This window comes from Salarias fasciatus, chromosome 16, assembly GCF_902148845.1.
Source record: "Salarias fasciatus chromosome 16, fSalaFa1.1, whole genome shotgun sequence".
Taxonomy (NCBI): domain Eukaryota; kingdom Metazoa; phylum Chordata; class Actinopteri; order Blenniiformes; family Blenniidae; genus Salarias; species Salarias fasciatus.
Genome location: NC_043760.1, coordinates 14,505,933 through 14,525,108, shown reverse-complemented (window position 1 = coordinate 14,525,108; position 19,176 = coordinate 14,505,933). Strand labels below are relative to the sequence as shown.

Genomic DNA, 19,176 nt, shown 5'->3' with positions numbered 1-19,176 from the left:
AAAAGCAGTTTTTCACAAGCTGATTGGTGTGGTGTTCCAAGGACATTCCTTTGTCAAAAATAACACCCAGATTTCTTAGGCTGCCTTTAACTGAACAGTTCAGGTCACCAAGATGGTGTTTTATGGCAGACATGGCGCTGTCTGGGGCAACAATCAGAGTCTCCGTTTTGTCTGAATTCAGCTGCAGACTGTTTTCACTGAGCCACTCCTTAATTTTGGCCAGACATCTCATCAGCGACTTAAGTTTTTCTGGCTCAGATGACTTAAAGGAGCAGTACAGCTGCAGGTCATCGGCGTACAGGTGGTAGGACATGTCACTGAACTGCTGAATCAGCTTGCCAAGAGGGAGGATATACAGCAAGAACAAAATAGGTCCAAGAACAGATCCCTGTGGCACCCCCCACTGAAGCTCCACAGGATCAGACATCACATTGTCAACGGAAACACTGAAAGTTCGACCAAACAGGTATGAGCTAAACCAGTCCAAAACAGGACCTGACAACCCAACCCAGTCCCTCAGTCTGTTGATCAGGATGCCATGGTCGACTCTGTCAAAGGCAGATGATAGGTCTAGTAAAACCAGTACAGTGCATTTGCCACAGTCCGCAGCCATCATAATGTCACTAGACACTTTCAACAGGGCCGTCTCGGTTGAGTGAGACTCACGAAAACCAGATTGAAATATGTTGTGTATGTTGTGTGATGGCAGAGTTTGTTTAAATTCTTTAAGTATTTTCTGCAATATATTTCCTTATATCTTATATTTCAGTCAGAAATGATCACTCGTTCATCTGTAAAGAAACTCATACCGAAATAATTGAGGCTGAAGTGAGAGTCAGTTTAAAAAAATAATAGACTGGCGCCCTCCAGAGGTCATTAAGCAACACTGACACTTTGAAATAGTCCATCCACCAATCCAACCACTGAGTTTCATTTTGACTTGAATTATAGAGGGATGAGGCATTTCATATTGCTATCACAGAGGACTGATGAATAATGATATGGCATTCACAGACTGGCAAAGACTCATACAGATTTAACATGTAATATTTATTAAATCATTATTCACAGATGCCACACACTCTATTTTGAACAGCACAACAAAAAAGGTAGACAAGTGAGATATTTCTCAGCAGTTCATGAGCAAATGGTGGTCAAAATAAAGTTAAAGTTAAAGTTAAAGTTAGAGTTCAGTTAACATTAAAGTTAAAGTTTAAGTTAAAGTTATAATGTGAAGTTTCTTCACATTCTCTCCATCTTCATCTCAGAGCTCATTTTCTTCGCCTTCTTTTTAGTTTTCATGACCATATAAACAGCAATAATAATGCTGAGAACGGCTACAAGCAGAAGCGCAAAGAGGACATAAAGTCCCACTTCAGCATCTTCAGGCACAAGTGCCAAACCCAAAAAGTCCACTTTGTTCACGGAGGTTTCAGGCGGGTCTGCACCTGTAGCAAAAGGGTGACAAAAGGAAAAAAACATGATGAATTTCAGGAATTGAAAACAATTTTTTGTGTTTGAATTATTTTTTTATATTAGGAAGATGCTTATTATTATGATGATTATGATTGTAACCAGTACCAGTGCCAGTCTTCAAACACTCATGGGGTCCATGTTCTGGATCTGGAAAGCCGTTGCACTTGATGATGGAGGTATAACGCGCTGCTGATGTTTTGGGGATTCGTGGAAGGTTGGTGTCGGAGAAATTCACATAGAAAAGTCCAAAACGCTCACTGTAGCCAGCAGCCCACTCAAAGTTGTCCATTAATGACCAGGCGGTGTATCCTCTCACATCAGCTCCATCCACAAGACGGGCTGAAAAAACAACAACATTGATCGAGTTCAGACATACTTCAAAAACATTTAAAAATGTGACCAACTAAGATACCATAAAAATCTGAAAAGAAACTAAATATATTCTGCAATAAAGCTCTAATAGTTTTGTCTACTTCTTGTTCCCTGTCCACTTTATTACCTTTCAAGGCTTGGTTAATGTAGTTTTCGTAGTAGTATGATCTGTGAGCGTCGTTTAAGTCCACCTCTCCCCGTTCCGAAACCCCGTTCTCTGTCACATAGATTGGTGGGTTTCCATAGTTGTCCTTGATGAATTTGAGGAGTTTCCTGAATCCGAATGGTGTGATCCTCAGCCAGGTGGAGCCACTTTCAATCCAGGAACGGTCAGAAATGACTCCAACTGACCTGTGTATTTCATGAGAAATTAGTGAGTGTAATTTTTGTTTTTGTTTTGTTTTTTTTGTTGACAATTAACTCCAAAGTTACTGTGTCTCAATATCTTTTTTTTTACTTTAACTTACTTATCGGCTTCATAATCCTGCCACTGAGGCTCAACGTTGATATGGAATGCAAGAACTGATGTGTAATGGTTCAGCCCAAAGTAATCATGAGTCCCCTTGATCCTCTGGATTTCCTCAGGGGTGAACTTTGGAAGACTGCAAAAGAAGAAAAGATGAATTTTCAAACTTGGTCCGAGCCTTCTCACATGTATGACGTTCAGTCCTTCGTTAAGTTTAAACAACATGTTGGTGGGATGGGAGTATGAGTACGACAAAAGGGGATTTGAAGATGAATGTTCTGGCAATGAAGATTATTCTTTACCTAAATCTAAATATAAATCATAAATGCCAATTTTTTCTTTTTTCATTTTAGATTTCTTACCGTGATTCTGAAAATCCTCCAGCAGCGCTTCTTTCATCAACGAGTCTTTTCATCACCTCAGGATAATCGCCAACAAAGATGGGATGAGCAAACCAGCCAAGGAAGAACTGTGGAAGAAATCACAGGTCATCTGATTAAATGAGCAGATTTTGGAAGCAGTGGAGGAGGTAACACCAGGACCAAACAGCAAAGACAGTTTTAAGGTTGACATGTATTTCTGTACCTGCATGTATCGTTCAGCTGCAACCCAGTCCTCATTCTTGTACTTATTTCTTGGATATGAGAAGTCCGAATTGAGGGTGATGGAGATGATTCCCTTTTGTGTTGCACGATACTTGTCATTATAAAGATGCCAAACCTCAGCGTGGGACTTGATCAGGTTGTGAGCTGCAATGTACTGCCTGTTATGAATACCTGTAACAACAACAAAAGAATTATTTTCATTATGTTTTAGGTAATCAGTAATAAAATGTTGAGTGTGCTGAGTGTGCTGAATTTCTAATTTTCGACAAAGGATGAGACATTTCATACAAATCTGACAAAAGTTTCAAATTGTTCAAAGAACAGTTAATTTGACACAGAAGAATGTGTTACCTGGAGGAAAACTGCCATATCCATAGCCAAGGTTGACAATAATGTATGGTTCATTGTGGGTGATCCAAAACTTCACTTTGTGTCCGAGTCTGCTGAACACAACATCAGCATATTCTGTGAAACGCTGGACGATGGTTTCATTCTCCCAGCCTCCCACTTTCTGGAGAGGCAACGGAAGGTCCCAGTGGTACAAGGTAACCTGAAAAAAAAATGAAGGATAGTGTTTACAGACAAAAGTATGATAGGCAACACATAAAAGTGGTTCCTTTTTTACTACGTTTTTGTGGACCAAAGGAGAATATGATCCCCTTTGGCATATTAAACATTACATAAGCATTAATATCAACTTTATTTCAGCATGAGTACTTAACTATGCTTACTAAACTAACGTACTAAACTTTTTTGAAACAGAGGAAATCATACTCATGTCCGACTCGATCTTTATTGAGTGGCCCTAATGTTACAACACCAAACTCACATGACCATGCTGGATTCTTGCAATTCAGGGTTTGGGCAGTCAGTGTAAGTGGACACACAATTACGAAAAAAAAAATAAATAAATAAAAAATAAAAACTTCTTCTTGGACCAAGATACGGTGGGATGAGAGGATGTAGGCAATAACTGCCATTGTCTAGATATTTTTTCTGATACCTCATTAACTTTAGTTTCAACTGATTTCATATTCTCATCAAATCAAAACAACTTGTGCTTGTTTTTGACTTCACTCACCAAAGTAGATGTCTATTCAAATGTGACACACTCCAGAAAATATCAAATATACAGATCAAATCTGTCTGTTAGAGATCCAGACAGTGTCAAAACCTACCTGTGGTTCGATGTTTTCTGCAATCAAGGTATCGATCAATCTGCTGTAGTAGTCCAGTCCCTCCTCGCTGATGTGTTTGTTCGTGCCATCAGGGAGGATTCTGGGCCAAGCGATGGAAAATCGATAGCTTGAAACTTTCAACGTCTTGAGCACTTGCACATCCTCGGCAATCTTGTTGTAGCTGTCACAGGCACGATCGGCAGTATCAGCGCCGTTCACCTTGTTAGGAGTGTGAGAAAACTCATCCCAGATGCTCATTCCTTTTCCATTGGTTCTCCAGGCTCCTTCAATCTGAAATTAAAAGAATTCAAAACCATTCACACAAGACCACATTTCAGTTCCACTCAAAAATGTTTTCACTGCTGCAGGATGAATTATTGTGTGTTGCTGTTGAAAAGACGATGGCGTTGGCCTACCTGATGAGCAGAGCTGGCAGTGCTCCAGCGGAAGTCTTCAGGAAAACTAGCATAAAGAAATTTCTCTTCCTCTGGAATTGGGAATCCATTATTCTTTATCATATCAGCGTATAAATGTGCTGAGCGCTTTGGCGTCCTTGGCAGGTTGGGATTTTTGAAATCTACATAGTGCAGACCAAACCATTGTTGGTATCCTCTGGTCCACTCAAAGGAATCCATGAGAGATGTTGCCACGTATCCTTTCACATTCACTCCATCCAGATTATGAGCTGTATGATAAATGACACGACAGAAATGACCAACAACATTTAAAAAGGTCACTGACACTGTCAAACAAAGTATGTATTATGACTTGTAATCTCATATAGTATAGTGACTACTACAAAAGTCACAAAAAGTGAAAAAAGTAACATGAAGTGGTTGTAAGTTTCACAAAAATTTGAAAAACAAAAAACAATGAATGTGTCGATCAAATATTCACTGCATTATGGAACTTAACAAAAATACTACACAAACTGATGTGCACACTCACCTTTTATAGCCTCAACAATGTAAGTTTGGAAGAAAAAATTTCTGTCCGGGTCATCATATATGGTCACAATATTAGAAGCCTCTCCATTCTCAGTAATGTAAATCTCTGGATTTCCATATTCCTCTTTGATCCAGTTGAGGAGTCTTCTCAAGCCATGAGACACAGATCTCACATTTGGGATAGGCGTGGTTGGTTGATCATCCATTTCCTTCAGTGTGAAGTCATAGTCATTCTCCATGGATGGGGGGTTAATTGCATTTATTGCATGGCCTGCTATTCTTGAGGTATAATGATTTGTACAAAACATGTCAGCAGTTCCCTTGATGAAGTTCTTATCGTCATCACTGAAGGAGGGTAATCTTGACTCTGAAAGTTCTTGGAGTTCACTTTTGTTTCCAACTTGCCACTTCATTGCATCAGGATAGTCACCATTCTTAAAAATGGGGTGGGCAAACCAACCTAATTGGAATTGCATTGCACGGTCAGCAGCATCTACTTCACGGGGATTATTAGCGTCAGTAGGCTCAAACCACTCAGCATTCAGGGCAATGGAGACTTTGCCACCTTGGGAAGCACGGTACTTATCATCATATGTATGGTAAGCTGTAGCGTGAGCTTTAATCAGGTTGTGTGCAACTTGGTATGGAGCTGTTCCTGGATTTCTAATCCTGGGAGGATACTGTCCAGTTCCATATCCTAACCAAGCAATTGTGTAAGGCTGCTGGAAAGTTATCCAAAATTTCACTCTGTCTCCAAAAGTGGCAAAACAGAAGTCAGCATAGTCATTAAAAATATTAATCATTTCAGGATTTTCCCAGCCATTCAGCTCAGTTTGCAAAGCAGTAGGGAGGTCATAATGATAAAGTGTTACTATAGGGGAGATTTTTGCTGCTACAAGGCTGTTAATGAGATTGTTGTAGTAGTCAACCCCTTTCTGGTTCAGGGAGGAACGCCTTCCATTAGGAAAGATCCTGGACCAGGAAATAGAAAATCTGTATGAGTTTACCCTCAGACCTCGCAGCATGTAAACATCCTCTTTAAATCTGTTGTAACTGTCACAGGCTAAATTTCCAGTGGCGTCCTCAGGGATACCACTACCTTGTGCATTAGCAAAGGTATCCCAGACACTGGGCCCTTTCCCATCAACATTCCAGCCACCTTCAATCTGGTAAGCTGAGGTTGAAACACCCCAGCTGAAGTCTTCTGGGAAAGTGCCATAGTAATATTTCTTTCTGTCCAAAACAGATTGACCTGAGAATCTACTCCAAACTTCTTTAGCGCTAGATGGGACGGTGGAGGGTGGCAGTGGTCCTACTTTCTTTGACTTCAGCTTTTTCTCTTGTGAACTATGAAAGACTGTGTTTTGTGGAGCAAAACCATTTTTCTCAATGACATCTGAGTAAAAGTAGGCAGACTGTCTTGGGGTCCTGGGTCTGTCAGGGTCATCAAAGTTGACATAATGCAGACCAAAACGTTCGCTGTAGCCTTGTGGACCTTCAAAGCCATCCAGAAGTGACTGTACAGTAAATCTCTGCACATCTACACTGTCCTGTTTTACAGCTGTTGGAAAAAGAAATGCAGACATTTAGCCACAATACTGTGTTGGATGAATTACAGAATTATTATTCTCACCATACCTTTCAAAGCCTCGTTGATGTAGCTCCTCAGGTACTGTATTCTGCTTTGATCATTGATGACGTCCCCAGTGTTCTCTGTTGGCATCCCATTTCCAGTTATATAGATGGGTACTTTCCTAGTTTGTAAGTACACTGTTGAAATGTAGTTTAGAAGCCTTCTCAGGCCCCAAGGCACAGAGGAGATCCAGTCAGAGGCTGTGGAGCTCCCTGAGGGGTGCACAGCTGATCTGAAGTTACCCACCCCCTCAGGACCTGCGACGCAGCCACCATCAACATGTGTGATTACCCGGGAGGTGTAATGGTTCAGTCCGAAAAAGTCAGCCGTGCCGGCGATTCTCTTCACCTCTTCAGAAGTGAATGTTGGTAGTATTGCAGGCACAGAGGATGGACATGCTGCTCTTTTCGCTTCAATTTGAGTTTTCAGAATTGAAGGATAGTCTCCGGCTCCAAATATGGGATGTGCAAACCAGCCCAGCATAAACTCAAGGTAGCGCTCTGCAGCAGCAACATCTTCAGGTTTGGAGGGATCTGCTGGTTCTGCCCAGTCTGAGTTTAATGCGATGCCCACTTGACCTCCTTGTGCCGTTCTGTACTTGTCATTGTAGACATGCCAGGCTTCAGCATGGGACTTCAGAATATTGTGAGTGACCTGAAAAAATGCAAAAACAAGTATAAGTTGAATGGACCTCACCCCCAGTGAAGCACCAAGATGTTTATTATGAGTTTTATTATCACCTGATAGGCTGCAGTCACATAGTCCTTGACACTAGGAGCATGTTCACCAGTGCCATATCCAGCATGGCTCACCACCCAGGGACTACTGAATGTGTTCCAGGTCTTGACCCGGTCCCCAAATGTAGAAAAACAAAAATCTGCATACTCTTTGAAGGCCTCGACAATGGAAGCGTCAGTCCACCCACCTCTGTCCTGGAGAACCTGGGGCAGATCCCAGTGGTAGAGAGTGACAATAGGTTTGATGCCTGATTCAATGAGAGCGTCGATGAGGCTGTTATAGTAGAGAACTCCATCCTCTGATTGGCTGTCTTTGTAGCCTGAAGGGAAAATACGGGCCCAGGAGATAGAAAACTGGAAGGTGTTGACTTGAAGACCTCGCAGCAGGTACAGTTCATAATCCACCTTACGGTAACTGTCACATGCCGTGTCAGCAGTGTGATTTTCAAAAGCTCGAGCTTCATGCCCAAAGCGGTCCCAAATGGTCTCACCCTTTCCTCCCTCTGACCATCCTCCTTCAACCTTGAAAGACTCACTGGATGTGGCCCACTGGAAGCCAGCAGGGAATGAGTCAGTCAGGAAAGCATCTCGATCAGCTGCAGTTTGATCTCTAAACTTGTCCCACACAGTTTGGTAACTGTTTCTGAGGTCACTCATCTTCCCAACGTCTGGAACACTGTTGGTTGCAATCAGGAGAATGACTTGTGAAAAAAATTAATTCTAAACTGTTAGCCGCTCTTTTTCATCACAAAAATATATATTTATTTCATGATGTCATCCTCAACGTTGCTGTTTGTTTTTCTTTATTTCCATACATAACTACTTTTGCTACATGTTTTTAATGTTGTAAAACACAATTTTCATCTTATTCAAAAGATAATTATCCTGTGTCACAAGCTTTAACCATGTTGTTTGTGAGCTGAACAGTTATAATATCCGATTTTCACATATTTACTTAAATTTTACACAGAAGCATTTTCATAGATTTTCAAGCTTTCTCAAACCATACAATACCTTTTTGACGAAGAGTGCGCAGCAAAAGTGTCCATCGGCAGCTTTTTGTGTCCATGCTCCAGGCTCATGCAGCTGCTGAAAGCAGCTGCCAGAAACACCAAGAGGATATTCCCCAACACAGCCATGGTGTCTTGGTGTGAATGAGCCCAAGCAGGGCTGGCCTTTTATAGGAGACGAGTTTACAAGCTTGAACTTTCATTCAGACATAATTGCCATGGTCATGTTGTATTGATTATTTATGGTGCAATGTTCTGATATAACACATTGGGTCAAAGTAAAGGAATTAATTATATAAATATCTGTATAAAAGTTAAACATGAGGCTGTTTTGTTCACATAACCTAATAATGATTAATTAAATAAAGTAAGAAATATTAATCCATGAATCAAAACTTGGCCTTCAAAAACTGGAGTTTGTTCATGTGCTTATATCATATTTTAATTGTGTTTTGCACATTTGTAACTGGAAAACAATTTTTTCAAAAATGGCCTGCATGCAATACTTTCACTGCAGGACCTCAGACATTCACATTCAGCTTAAATAGGAACTGTTGGATTATCACCTATTATTATGTAAAGAAAATGAAGGAGTTCTGAGAGTGAATGTGGGACTGGCATTGTATCCTGATTTCAACATTATAAGATCTGGATCTAATAAAGACAAAAATAAGTTAATCACACAATAATTTTCCTACTCCCACAACTTTCAGACTGAAATTCATCCTTTACCCTCTTTTTTTTTTTTAGCTGTTTCTAAAACCTAACGTCAATATGTTTCAATTTCTATCTTTAGTTTTTTCATACTATTTTTATTGCAGTAGATTACTGGTTTTAGTACAAATTGTAATTGCTTCTCTATGTGCATTTTCCTGGTGGTAATGTTGTGACGCACCAACATAAAAATGGTTTCATGTATGTATTTACATCCACAAGACATGGACTTAGTTCTCCAATATGTTTGAAGCAACTCTCTGAAGTTCTTTATCCCAAGAAACCCGACCATATGTTTATTCTGGATTCCATGTCCTGGAATGAAACAACCGTCTTCTGCCTGTTTCATTATTAACACAACACTGAGATCCAAACTGAGACACTGGGGATGCTTCTATGAAAGCTTGCTACCTATTTGCAAGAAAAATACCATTTGTCTTAAAGCAATGCTGTTTTTAAAAACATGCATCATGCAACAGCTTTCACAGAATTTTTCTGGATAGTTTGCTATTTTGCACCAAAATGTATCAATAAAAATGGCTACATGTAGAAATTTTGGTCATTTTTGGAAAAATCCTGTGCATTTGTGAAAATATAATCATTTTAATAAAAAAATATATTTTTCCTGGAGGTTAGCTGTGGAAAATACTCCACACTTTCAATGCTTCAGAGGGGTTCTTCAGAGTTTTATTTATTTATTGTTTTGGTTTGATCTGCTGATGAATAAACTGTAATCATGACGCAGTGGAGATTCATTTTGTTGCTACTTGCTATAAAAATGATTCAGCAGAAAAAGACGTGTCAACCTTAGCCCGTTCAAGTTACACCCTGCATTTATCACAGTCTGATAACTGCACACTGATAAGAAAATGGAATGTTTGGAACAGCATGTACCAAAAAATATTGCAACATATTTATACTGCCTATAAAAATGTGCCACTGACGCCTCACTTTTTTTTGGTGGGGGTTGTTTTTTCTGTCTTTCACACACCAGTGTTGGCCTTTTATCATAAAACAGGCTGTTTTTCATCGTGGTGGTGTGTTTCATGATCACAGAAACCTTTGACTGATACATAAAACTATTATTTAACTTCCTGAGATATAAAACAAATTACCATACGATAATCTTAAACTAAGGAGGTGTTGTCAGTTCAGAGTTGAAATGTTCAGATAAAGATGGAGATTATTTCAACGTGCCATTCGTGACTCAATGATAATCATAACTGAGTGGCAACGTGAAAATTTCAAGGTACACAACACACAGAGTACCACTGTGGTAAAATACCCAAACCTGTTATGTTTTTCGTCCAGGCTTTACATATTCATTCAAAAAAATGTGTTCTTTGTAAAGAACATGAGGTTAACCCTGATCATCACTTGGCATCTTTGAAGTAGTCCAGTCTCCACAGTGTCCAAGATGATTACAAAATCTGCTATATACTCATAATCATTGACACATTGCTACACATGCAGGGTGATCAGGTGATCAGACCAGAAAAATCTGAACTTCTCCACATTCAATAGATCTTCTCAAATATATGTTTCAATTTGATCATATAAAAACTAATTTTACAGTATGAATGGTGTCATATTTTGTATTCAATGCCTGTGGTTCCACAATTCATCAAAAAAAAAAAAAAACGTTTTTTTTTTTTTTTTTGGGGGGGGGGGGGGGGGGGGGGGGGAATGTTATGGAGGCCTGGGGGTTCCAGCTGCCCGGTCGGGACAGTCTTCTCCCAACTGATCTGGAGAATAAGCTTTTGTGTTTGTGTGTGTGTGTGTGTGTGTGTGTGTGTGTGTGTGTGTGTGTTCTCGTATTTCTATCCTTGTTGGGGCCAAATGTCCCCACAAGGATAGCAAAACGTGAAACGACGTGCCTTGTGGGGACCTTTTTCCGGTCCTAAGTAGGAGAAACAGTGTTTTCTTGACCATGTTGTTGTTACTGAAAAAAGTAAAAGTGCAAAAACATTTCTTTAGGGTTAGGCTGTGTTGTGGTGTGGGTTAGGGTTAGGGTAAGGGTCAGGGTTAGGGGCTAGACATGAATGGGAGTCAATGGACGGTCCCCACAAGGATAGAAATACAAGACTGAGCGTGTGTGTGTGTGTGTGTGTGTGTGTGTGTGTGTGTGTGTGTGTGTGTGTGTGTGTGTGTGTGTGTGTGTGTGTGTGTGTGTGTGTGTGTGTGTGTGTGGTGAGCAGGTGTGGTTGGTGAGTGGATGTGAGTAGAAGCATACATACATGTGCAAGAATGCGTGTTTGCGCATGGGGATCGTTGTTTGGGGTTTGTAGTTTCCTTTGGTGCTTGAGGACTGTGCTCCCTTCTCCTGATCTCTGGTCTTCCTCTGGCGCTTCCAGCGCGAGGGTGTGATCTTCTCACAAAATCTCTGGCACCACCAAGCCAATTTAGATTTTGCTGGCGCAAAATATACAAGGGAGCTCAAGGAACAGTGCTTAAGAATTTAGCGAGCTCTAGTTTGTTTTGTAATATTTTTTTCTACCTGTCCTGTCCAGCATGGAAGCAGCAGAATGGAGGTCTGGCTGCTGTTATGTGCTCGACAGATTTGCTCTTTCAAGAGGAACTTATAAGTGTAAAGCTCCTCTTGTTAACGTGCTTACTTCATGTATTTTATTTATTTTAAGTACTGATATATGATATTGCTGGACCTGACAGGGGGACAGAAAGAAAGAGACAAGTGGAAGAAATAAACTTGTGAGCAAACAAGCAAACAACAAAAAAAAAGAGTGAAGAGAAGGAAAAGAGTGGAAAGATATGATGGTATTTAATTAATATTGACACTCCAGACGACCATGTACTGCACCTGCATACGGATATGACAGAAGGCATCCTACTGACTTGAAATTACACCAGAGCCACAGGAGAGACACATTACAGATAACTATTAGTCTAACCCACCACAAGAAAACAAATTAACCAAGTCCACATGTAGAATGTGAAGAGTGATTAAAGATCAACGTGATCATGCAAATGTGATAGTGATCATGCATATATGACCTCTGACCCCTGAGAAGATCAGAAGCAAGCCAGAGAGGCCCTCAGGGCCCAGACAATCGGCGGCCATCCCATAGCCCAGTTCCGAGCCACTCCCCCAGGCAGACATCCACCACCGGTCCAGAAGGGGGCAGAGGAAGGCCTTACCTGGGACCTACCTTTGTTAAAATTACCTGGTGCTTTATGGCCAAATCATTATTAGTTCTTTATCACTTTGAACGAACTTCTGTAAGAAATTTAAAAATTAGGCATATTTTGTGTTTTCCTTAAGGCTTTTCACCTGAGAACCTTCTTACAACTAAAAGCTAAAGACTAAGAACCTAAAGAAGAGCGTAAAGAAACTAAGAACTCACTAAAGGGTTAAAAATCAAAAGAAAACTAAAGGAACCAAAAAATTGTGGACAATAAAGGAATTGAAAGAAAACTTAGACTGATTCTTTGAGTGAAATCCTGTTTAACATCCATGCAAAGAGAATGCTCCGTTCAAGCCTGGAGCAGCACAAAAAACTCAGAGGACTTGACAGTGGCTTTTGAAGTGCTTGGCATGATGACTACAATTGATTCTACTTTGGCATGGCGACTATAAAATGCGTAGACAAACTTGTTTTCAGCAACTGTCATAGACAGATTTGTTTCCAGCGATTACCATGTTTTGAATGAAAACCTCTTGAGCTTGCCGATGCTTTTTTATGAATTACGAACTCTTAACAATGTTGAAATCAGCATGTTAAATACATCTCAGCAGAGTTTATAGCACAGAAACAGAGGAACATGAGCAGTGACACACCTCTCTTTGTCACAAATAAGTTGTAGGTTAAGCCATTTCCAATATAAAAGAATAAACCTCGGCTCACCAGGGACCATAGTTGACGTTACATCAGTGCACATGCTGTTTCCATGACAAAACAATACAAAGCACATAGTATGTCTGTTTACTGGGAGAATCTTGACTTCAAGCCTAACCAGCCATTTCCACTCAAATCCAACATTGTAACACAAGGCAGCCCAAGAAGTAAACGGAAAACTTACAAAACACAGCTAGCAAGCCCACAACAAATGCCACCACAATGATCAGTCTCGTGATTCCTTTGTATCAACGACTCTGAATCAGAAACAGAACAACAAATCAGAACATGAAGTCTTTCTTTTCTTGCTGGTAGGCCGGAAATCAAATCAAGCCAATCTTTATTAGGAACACACGTTTCATATTAAAAAGAAAAGCAACACAAAGCGTGTTACAGTATTAAAAATAAAAATCAGCATATAATAAAATAACACAATAGCCACACCTTCACCATAATCGGGGGCATGTCGAATATGGATATATGGATGCTAAAGTTGTTATAAAATCAATACTAGGTCATCAAAGTGCAGTTGGAGCATTCTGTTAGTGAGATTAAAGCACCCATATTATGCAAAATTCACTTTACAATGGTGTTGTAACAATGTGTCCTGAGCCTATCCACAAAACCCCCCCAAAATGAGAAAAGTCTATTCTCTCCTTCTCTTGCTCGCGCCACCTTTCAGCAAACGTGTGCTCAAACACTTGGTTTGGAATTTTCCCCTACATGATGTCAGCAAATGATTTAACTCCTCCCCCTGACTGTGCCCCCGCCATGTGTGTGTGAGAGTGGGAGTGGCCAGATGCGTTCAAGTGCAAACCGGAAAGCAGGCTCTGAAACAGCCTGTTCTGAGAAGGGCTCCTCAGAGCGGCCTGGACTGTTGGATCCTTTTGAAGACTTTTGTTGCTGGGACTAATGGGGTTTTGGGGATCTTAAACCCCTTGGGTGGGGGCTGTGTAGCGACCGTGGGGGTCACTAGGGGCACTAGAGAGCCGCTACCCCAGAACTGAGTGTTCCTCCGCAAAGGATTATGGGAGGCGGGATTGTTTGGGCCGTTCCGGGCTATTTGTGTGTGTTTTGTGCTTTATTTGTGTTTCCTTTTATTATGGTTGTGTTGTGTTTATTGTTATTGTGCTGTGGCCGTGTGTTCATTTACTTTTATTTTCATGTCCTGTTGGACCGTGGGCCAAGGGGGTTGCAGGGGAAGTGACATGGGGCCTACAGGCCACTATTATGTTTCTCTGTGTGGTGGCGTTTCTCATGTTCCCATGCTTTAATTGTTCTAACAATAAAAGCTGGTTGAGCAATAGAGCAATCTCCGCGCCATCTCTTGCCTGAAGTTGCCGCTCGATGCTACTATATATGTATATATGTATATATATTAGGGCTGTCAAAAAGAATGCATTAATTGTGTTAATTAATTTATGTAATTAATCTCATTAAAATGTTTAATGCAGTTTAATGCAAGCGCATCATGACAAGCCTCACCTCTACCAGCGGGTGGCGGTAGTGCACCCGCGTGGAATGCAAGCTGCCTGCAAGCTGCCAGCAACCGAAGAAGAAGAAGAAGAAGAAGAAGAAGAAGAAGAAGAAGAAGAAGAAGAAGAAGAAGAAGAAGAAGAAGAAGAAGAAGAAGAAGAAGAAGAAGAAGAAGAAGAAGAAGAAGAAGAAGAAGAAGAAGAAGAAGAAGAAGAAGAGGAGGAGGAGGAGGAGGAGGAGGAGGAGGAGGAGGAGGAGGAGGAGGAGGAGGAGAAGAAGAAGAAGAAGAAGAAGAAGAAGAAGAAGAAGAAGCCGCCTCGGCGGATTGAGAAGCTTTTTCGGCACTACAGACTGTTTATCTGCTCCTTTATTACGGATTATTTAGCAAAAATTAAGCACATACACTGTCAGTACATTATCATTAAGTATTAAAGGTTATTTAGCCTTTTTTTTCTGTTTCTGAATCGCGGGGGGCGGCGCAGGAGCGATTAGTTACTTTCACTTCTGTCTGCAGACCTCCTCCCTCCAGACAGATTCTGCTCTCTCTTTCCACGAGTTTTTCACTCTTTCGGTGTCTTTAAGTGGAGCCATCAGGCTGGAGCTCTGTCTACTTTCACTTTTACCGTCATGTTTTGTTTGCTGTGGCGCTCTGGTGCATGCGTAGACTGCCGCGATCACACAACGCGGTCTCAAAATCTGGCTGCTGCGCGGACGTCCACGGACCCAAGCGGAAAGAAATTCATGACGATTTTTACGTCACGCGGACCAACGCGCACCCATGCGGACATGTGAAGCGTGGACGGGCAGCAGAAAGGAGGCAAAGGAGGCCTGTCGTCAATTCATTTATCAAAACAGAAGAAGAAAGCAATATGGAGAGAGATAAGCCGGCTGGACCCATGGATTCTACTTCTTTGATTAAAAACTGTTGAAGCAGTTTTCTGTTTTCCACACAAAAGGAAACACTGGCTAAGAATGACCTGTTTAATTGTGTAAGAAAAAAGTGTGGTATCTCTTAGTTTTACTTTTCTTGTGGTACAACATTTGTTACAGACCTGAAAATGTAACTCCTGCCAAAAGCCAACTTTAGAGGGACTGCAGAGGGAGCACTACACACACACAGACATTATGTTATGGTGTGCATGTTTTAGTTTTTTGAATATTTATTTTATTTGGAGCCTTAAATATAAAAAACATCACATGTTAAATATATATAATCATGTCCTGTCCTTACTTTGTTTATGCAATACAGGAAAAAAGGGTATATTTCAGACATAGTTGGAAATTGCGATTACTTGTGATTAATCATGATTAATTAATTTGTAAGTTGTGATCAATCTGATTAAAAATTTTAATCATTTGACAGCCCTAATATATATATAATTCTGGGAACAGCTATGATCCAGTGCAGAACCCTCAAGCTCCTCCCTCTGGTAGAGGACCCGAGCTTGAAGGAGACAGACACAATACCGCGGGGTGGCCGAGAACACAGTTGGTTTGTTTTTATATATATATGTTGATGCAGCACTTTGCCCAAGACAAATTTCCCTGTGGGACAATAGAGTTTATCTTATCTTATCTTATCTTATCTTATCTTATCTTATCTTATCCCAACAGACAGTGTTGTGGAAAGTGCATCCCTCTTTTCGCTGCTTAGCAGTTTAGCAGTTTTATGGCAATTTTCCTAAGAGAATCATGCAAGTGCATGCAGAGGTGGGAAGAGATGAGTCAGGACAAGCTTCATAGACGACCGTGCCCAATAGGGCCAACCAGGTGGTGGGCTAAGGATCAGGCACTGAGTAAAGTGTTTGGGTGCTTTGGGAATCCCCAGAGAGCCTTGTGTCTTGAAGTGCTTATGACTTTACACACCATTGTAGATGACAGAACACAACAACCAACAGTGAGGGCCAAGGCAAAGGGATTCATTGAAGGCCTTTAGAGGTACGAGACAGTGCTCACTGCTCAAACTTTCCTTCGCATTTTTGAGCAGACATCCCCCCTTTCAAAATACTTACAGACCAGAAGAATGGATATCATCACAGCTCAACATCTGGTTGAGGGGACAGAGGAGGGTCTCAGGGAGTATGCTAGGGACTTTGAAGGAGTTAAGTGTGCAGCTGATGAGTTTGAGAAGTGGGTTAAAGGGCAACTCCGGTTTTTTGACACCTGGACCTTATTTATGCTCATATGTGCATACTCATATACTCACTCAGACAAATATCGTGCAGCTCAGAGTCCTTCAGAAGTTATTTAGATCCAACCCATTTAGCCGCACTTAGCAGGGGCCACGGCAATGGAGCTTTAGCGCGGGACATAATCTGCAAGATCACTAATTTCTGCCATATTTTTTCATCCAACGCCAGTGTTATCATAAAATCAGCTCGTCTACCGTTTTCAGGTGGGTCAGCTGACGAGCTGACAGTTTTCGCTACTCAGAGCTGCACGATGTTTGTCTGAGTGAGTATATGAGCATTCACACACCTATAAATAAGGTCCAGGTGTCAAAAAACCGGAGTTGCCCTTTAATGGAAAGCTTCAAGAGGAGGAAGAGTGTGAGCTGGTAGTGCAGACTGCCCTTCCTGAGAGAAGGTTCAGGAAATAGAAAATAATGCCAGGAAAGCTTGCAGAAGATGAGCAGCTAGCATGAGCTGATACTGACATCAAGGTCAAAGTTCACAATGTCATTGCGGACACAGTGACAGGCAGTATACATAGAAGGTTTTCTACCAATGCAAAACTTTGCTCAGATTTTGCCTGTCTAGACCCTTGAAACTTTGCTCATGTGAGGGAAAATAGACTCCCCAGCTCAGCTCTGGAAGAAATAAGCAAATGTCTGCTTAAGTTTGACAATAGAGCTGCATTTGACACATTATGTAGTGAACTCTACAGTCTTGCATGTCAGTGGGGCAGACTAAAGATGTCCCCTCTAGAGGTATACACTGTCAGGACAGCTCGTGGAATGCCACAAAGAAGCGAGAAGGATCCTTCCATGGAACAACAGGATGTTGAACTAGAGAGCAAAATTTGTTCCTCCTGTAAAAACGGTGTCACTTGTGTTCATCTCATCCTCTCCCAGTACAATCTGCTAACTGATGCCTACCATGTGATTGGACTGGCCTACAAGTTGCTATTAACACTGTCCATTACACAAGTAGTCTGTGAGATAAGTTTCTCAACAGTGAAATTCATAAAAAAAAAACAGACTCAGGGGCACTTTGACCCCGAAGAAACTTGAGGCATTCATGCTCATGTGCACTGAGAAAGAAATTCTCATGTCTTTGGACAATGATACTGTCGTAAACAAAGTCACAGAGACCAGTGCACTGCTCACACGTTCATTAATGTTTTAGGGTTGGCCATGTTTCTGTTTCAAATGTTTCTATTGAAAAGCACAGTCAGGTGTACAGATTCTATGATTGTCGTCAACAGATTAAATAAACTAGAATTTGGCACTCAGAGAGCGCAAACCTCCGCCACAGCTCAAATCAGTCACCAACAACCATGAGAACACCATATATAATCAAACAACATTGTGATCGGGGGTGTGATCGGAGTGGAGCGCTGCGGCATGCGGTGCCTCTCTCCGTCGCCTTCTCTCCCTGTGTGTGTGTGTGTGTGTGTGTGTGTGTGTGTTTATCTGAAAAGGAAAACCAAAAAGCAACATAATTTATGTTATTTCACTTGATTTTGATTTGAAAATGGACCGGATTCTCTCGTATTTTCCGTTCCCAACTGCCTGTGTGGTGCGATCTGCTCTGTACAGCCTTACGGTGTGTTTCCACCGGACGCAAATTTTTTGTGCGATGAGATTACATACAAAGTCAATGTAATGACGCGATTGTTGCTCAATCTTGAGCGGCGGGCGGCAGACGGCGAGCGATGACGCGGCGGGCGGCTGGCGGTGAGCGTTTCCAGCGAAAAATCCGCGAGCCTGTCGACTTGCACTGTCAGTCGTCCCCGCCCACTGCTCTCCGCTTCATCGCTCCACGCTTGTCGCTCGAGTTGAAATAATTGAACTTTTCAAGCGAATTCGCGCCAGGACAGCCTATCAGCATGGAGGTCTTCACGGACATGCTGCCGTAGGGCAGCGCAGAATAGTTGGCATAATGCCAAGGCGAGCGGCTTGCGCCAAGTGGCTTGCGGCGAGCGGCGTGCGGCAAGTGGCTTGCGGCGAGCGGCGTGCGCAGTCTCATTTGTTCACCACTTCTGGTAGAAACACAACGTTAGCCTGAAGTAGCGCTGGAACCGGCCGTCCAAACGCAGCTCCTGCAGAAGACGGTGGAACTCACCGAGCTCATACCGCTTCCGTAGGGCAGCATCCAGCCACACACACACACACACACACACACACACACACACACACACACACACACACACAGACAGCCGGTACACACAGGACTGTGGGACAAACATCGGAAGAATCCTGCCCAGAGACGGTGATGAGGAGGGCTGTGATGTTTCTGCAGGATGTTTTGTGTTGCATATTTGTACCAGCGTGACACGTCCCGTGAATGAATTCACACACCAGGGATAAGACTCGGGTGTCTAGCGCGGCACGGTGTCATTTGTCGTGCGAATGCAGTTGCGTTAAACGCGTCCGGTGGAAACACGCCGTTACAACTGGCGGTCCAAGGCACGCGCAGCTCACGGAGAAAATAGAGAGGAGCGGAGCGCCTGCAGTCCAGAGCGTGAGCCGCTACGCACGCGGCGG

The 19,176-nt window shown here is 41.9% G+C and overlaps 1 protein-coding gene across 1 annotated transcript; it reads right to left on the bottom strand.

Moving 5' to 3' along the window:
• Nucleotides 1-1,242: 1,242 nt before the first annotated feature.
• Nucleotides 1,243-8,071, bottom strand: LOC115403425 (lactase-phlorizin hydrolase-like). The gene is made up of 12 exons (XM_030112309.1): nt 7,418-8,071; nt 6,683-7,331; nt 5,046-6,605; nt 4,514-4,782; nt 4,098-4,388; nt 3,271-3,469; nt 2,900-3,090; nt 2,677-2,783; nt 2,316-2,450; nt 1,976-2,199; nt 1,582-1,815; nt 1,243-1,442 (listed from the first exon to the last, which is right to left on the bottom strand). Exons 1-12 carry the CDS (start codon nt 8,069-8,071, stop codon nt 1,243-1,245), a joined length of 4,713 nt encoding a protein of 1,570 aa, XP_029968169.1.
• Nucleotides 8,072-19,176: the final 11,105 nt, after the last annotated feature.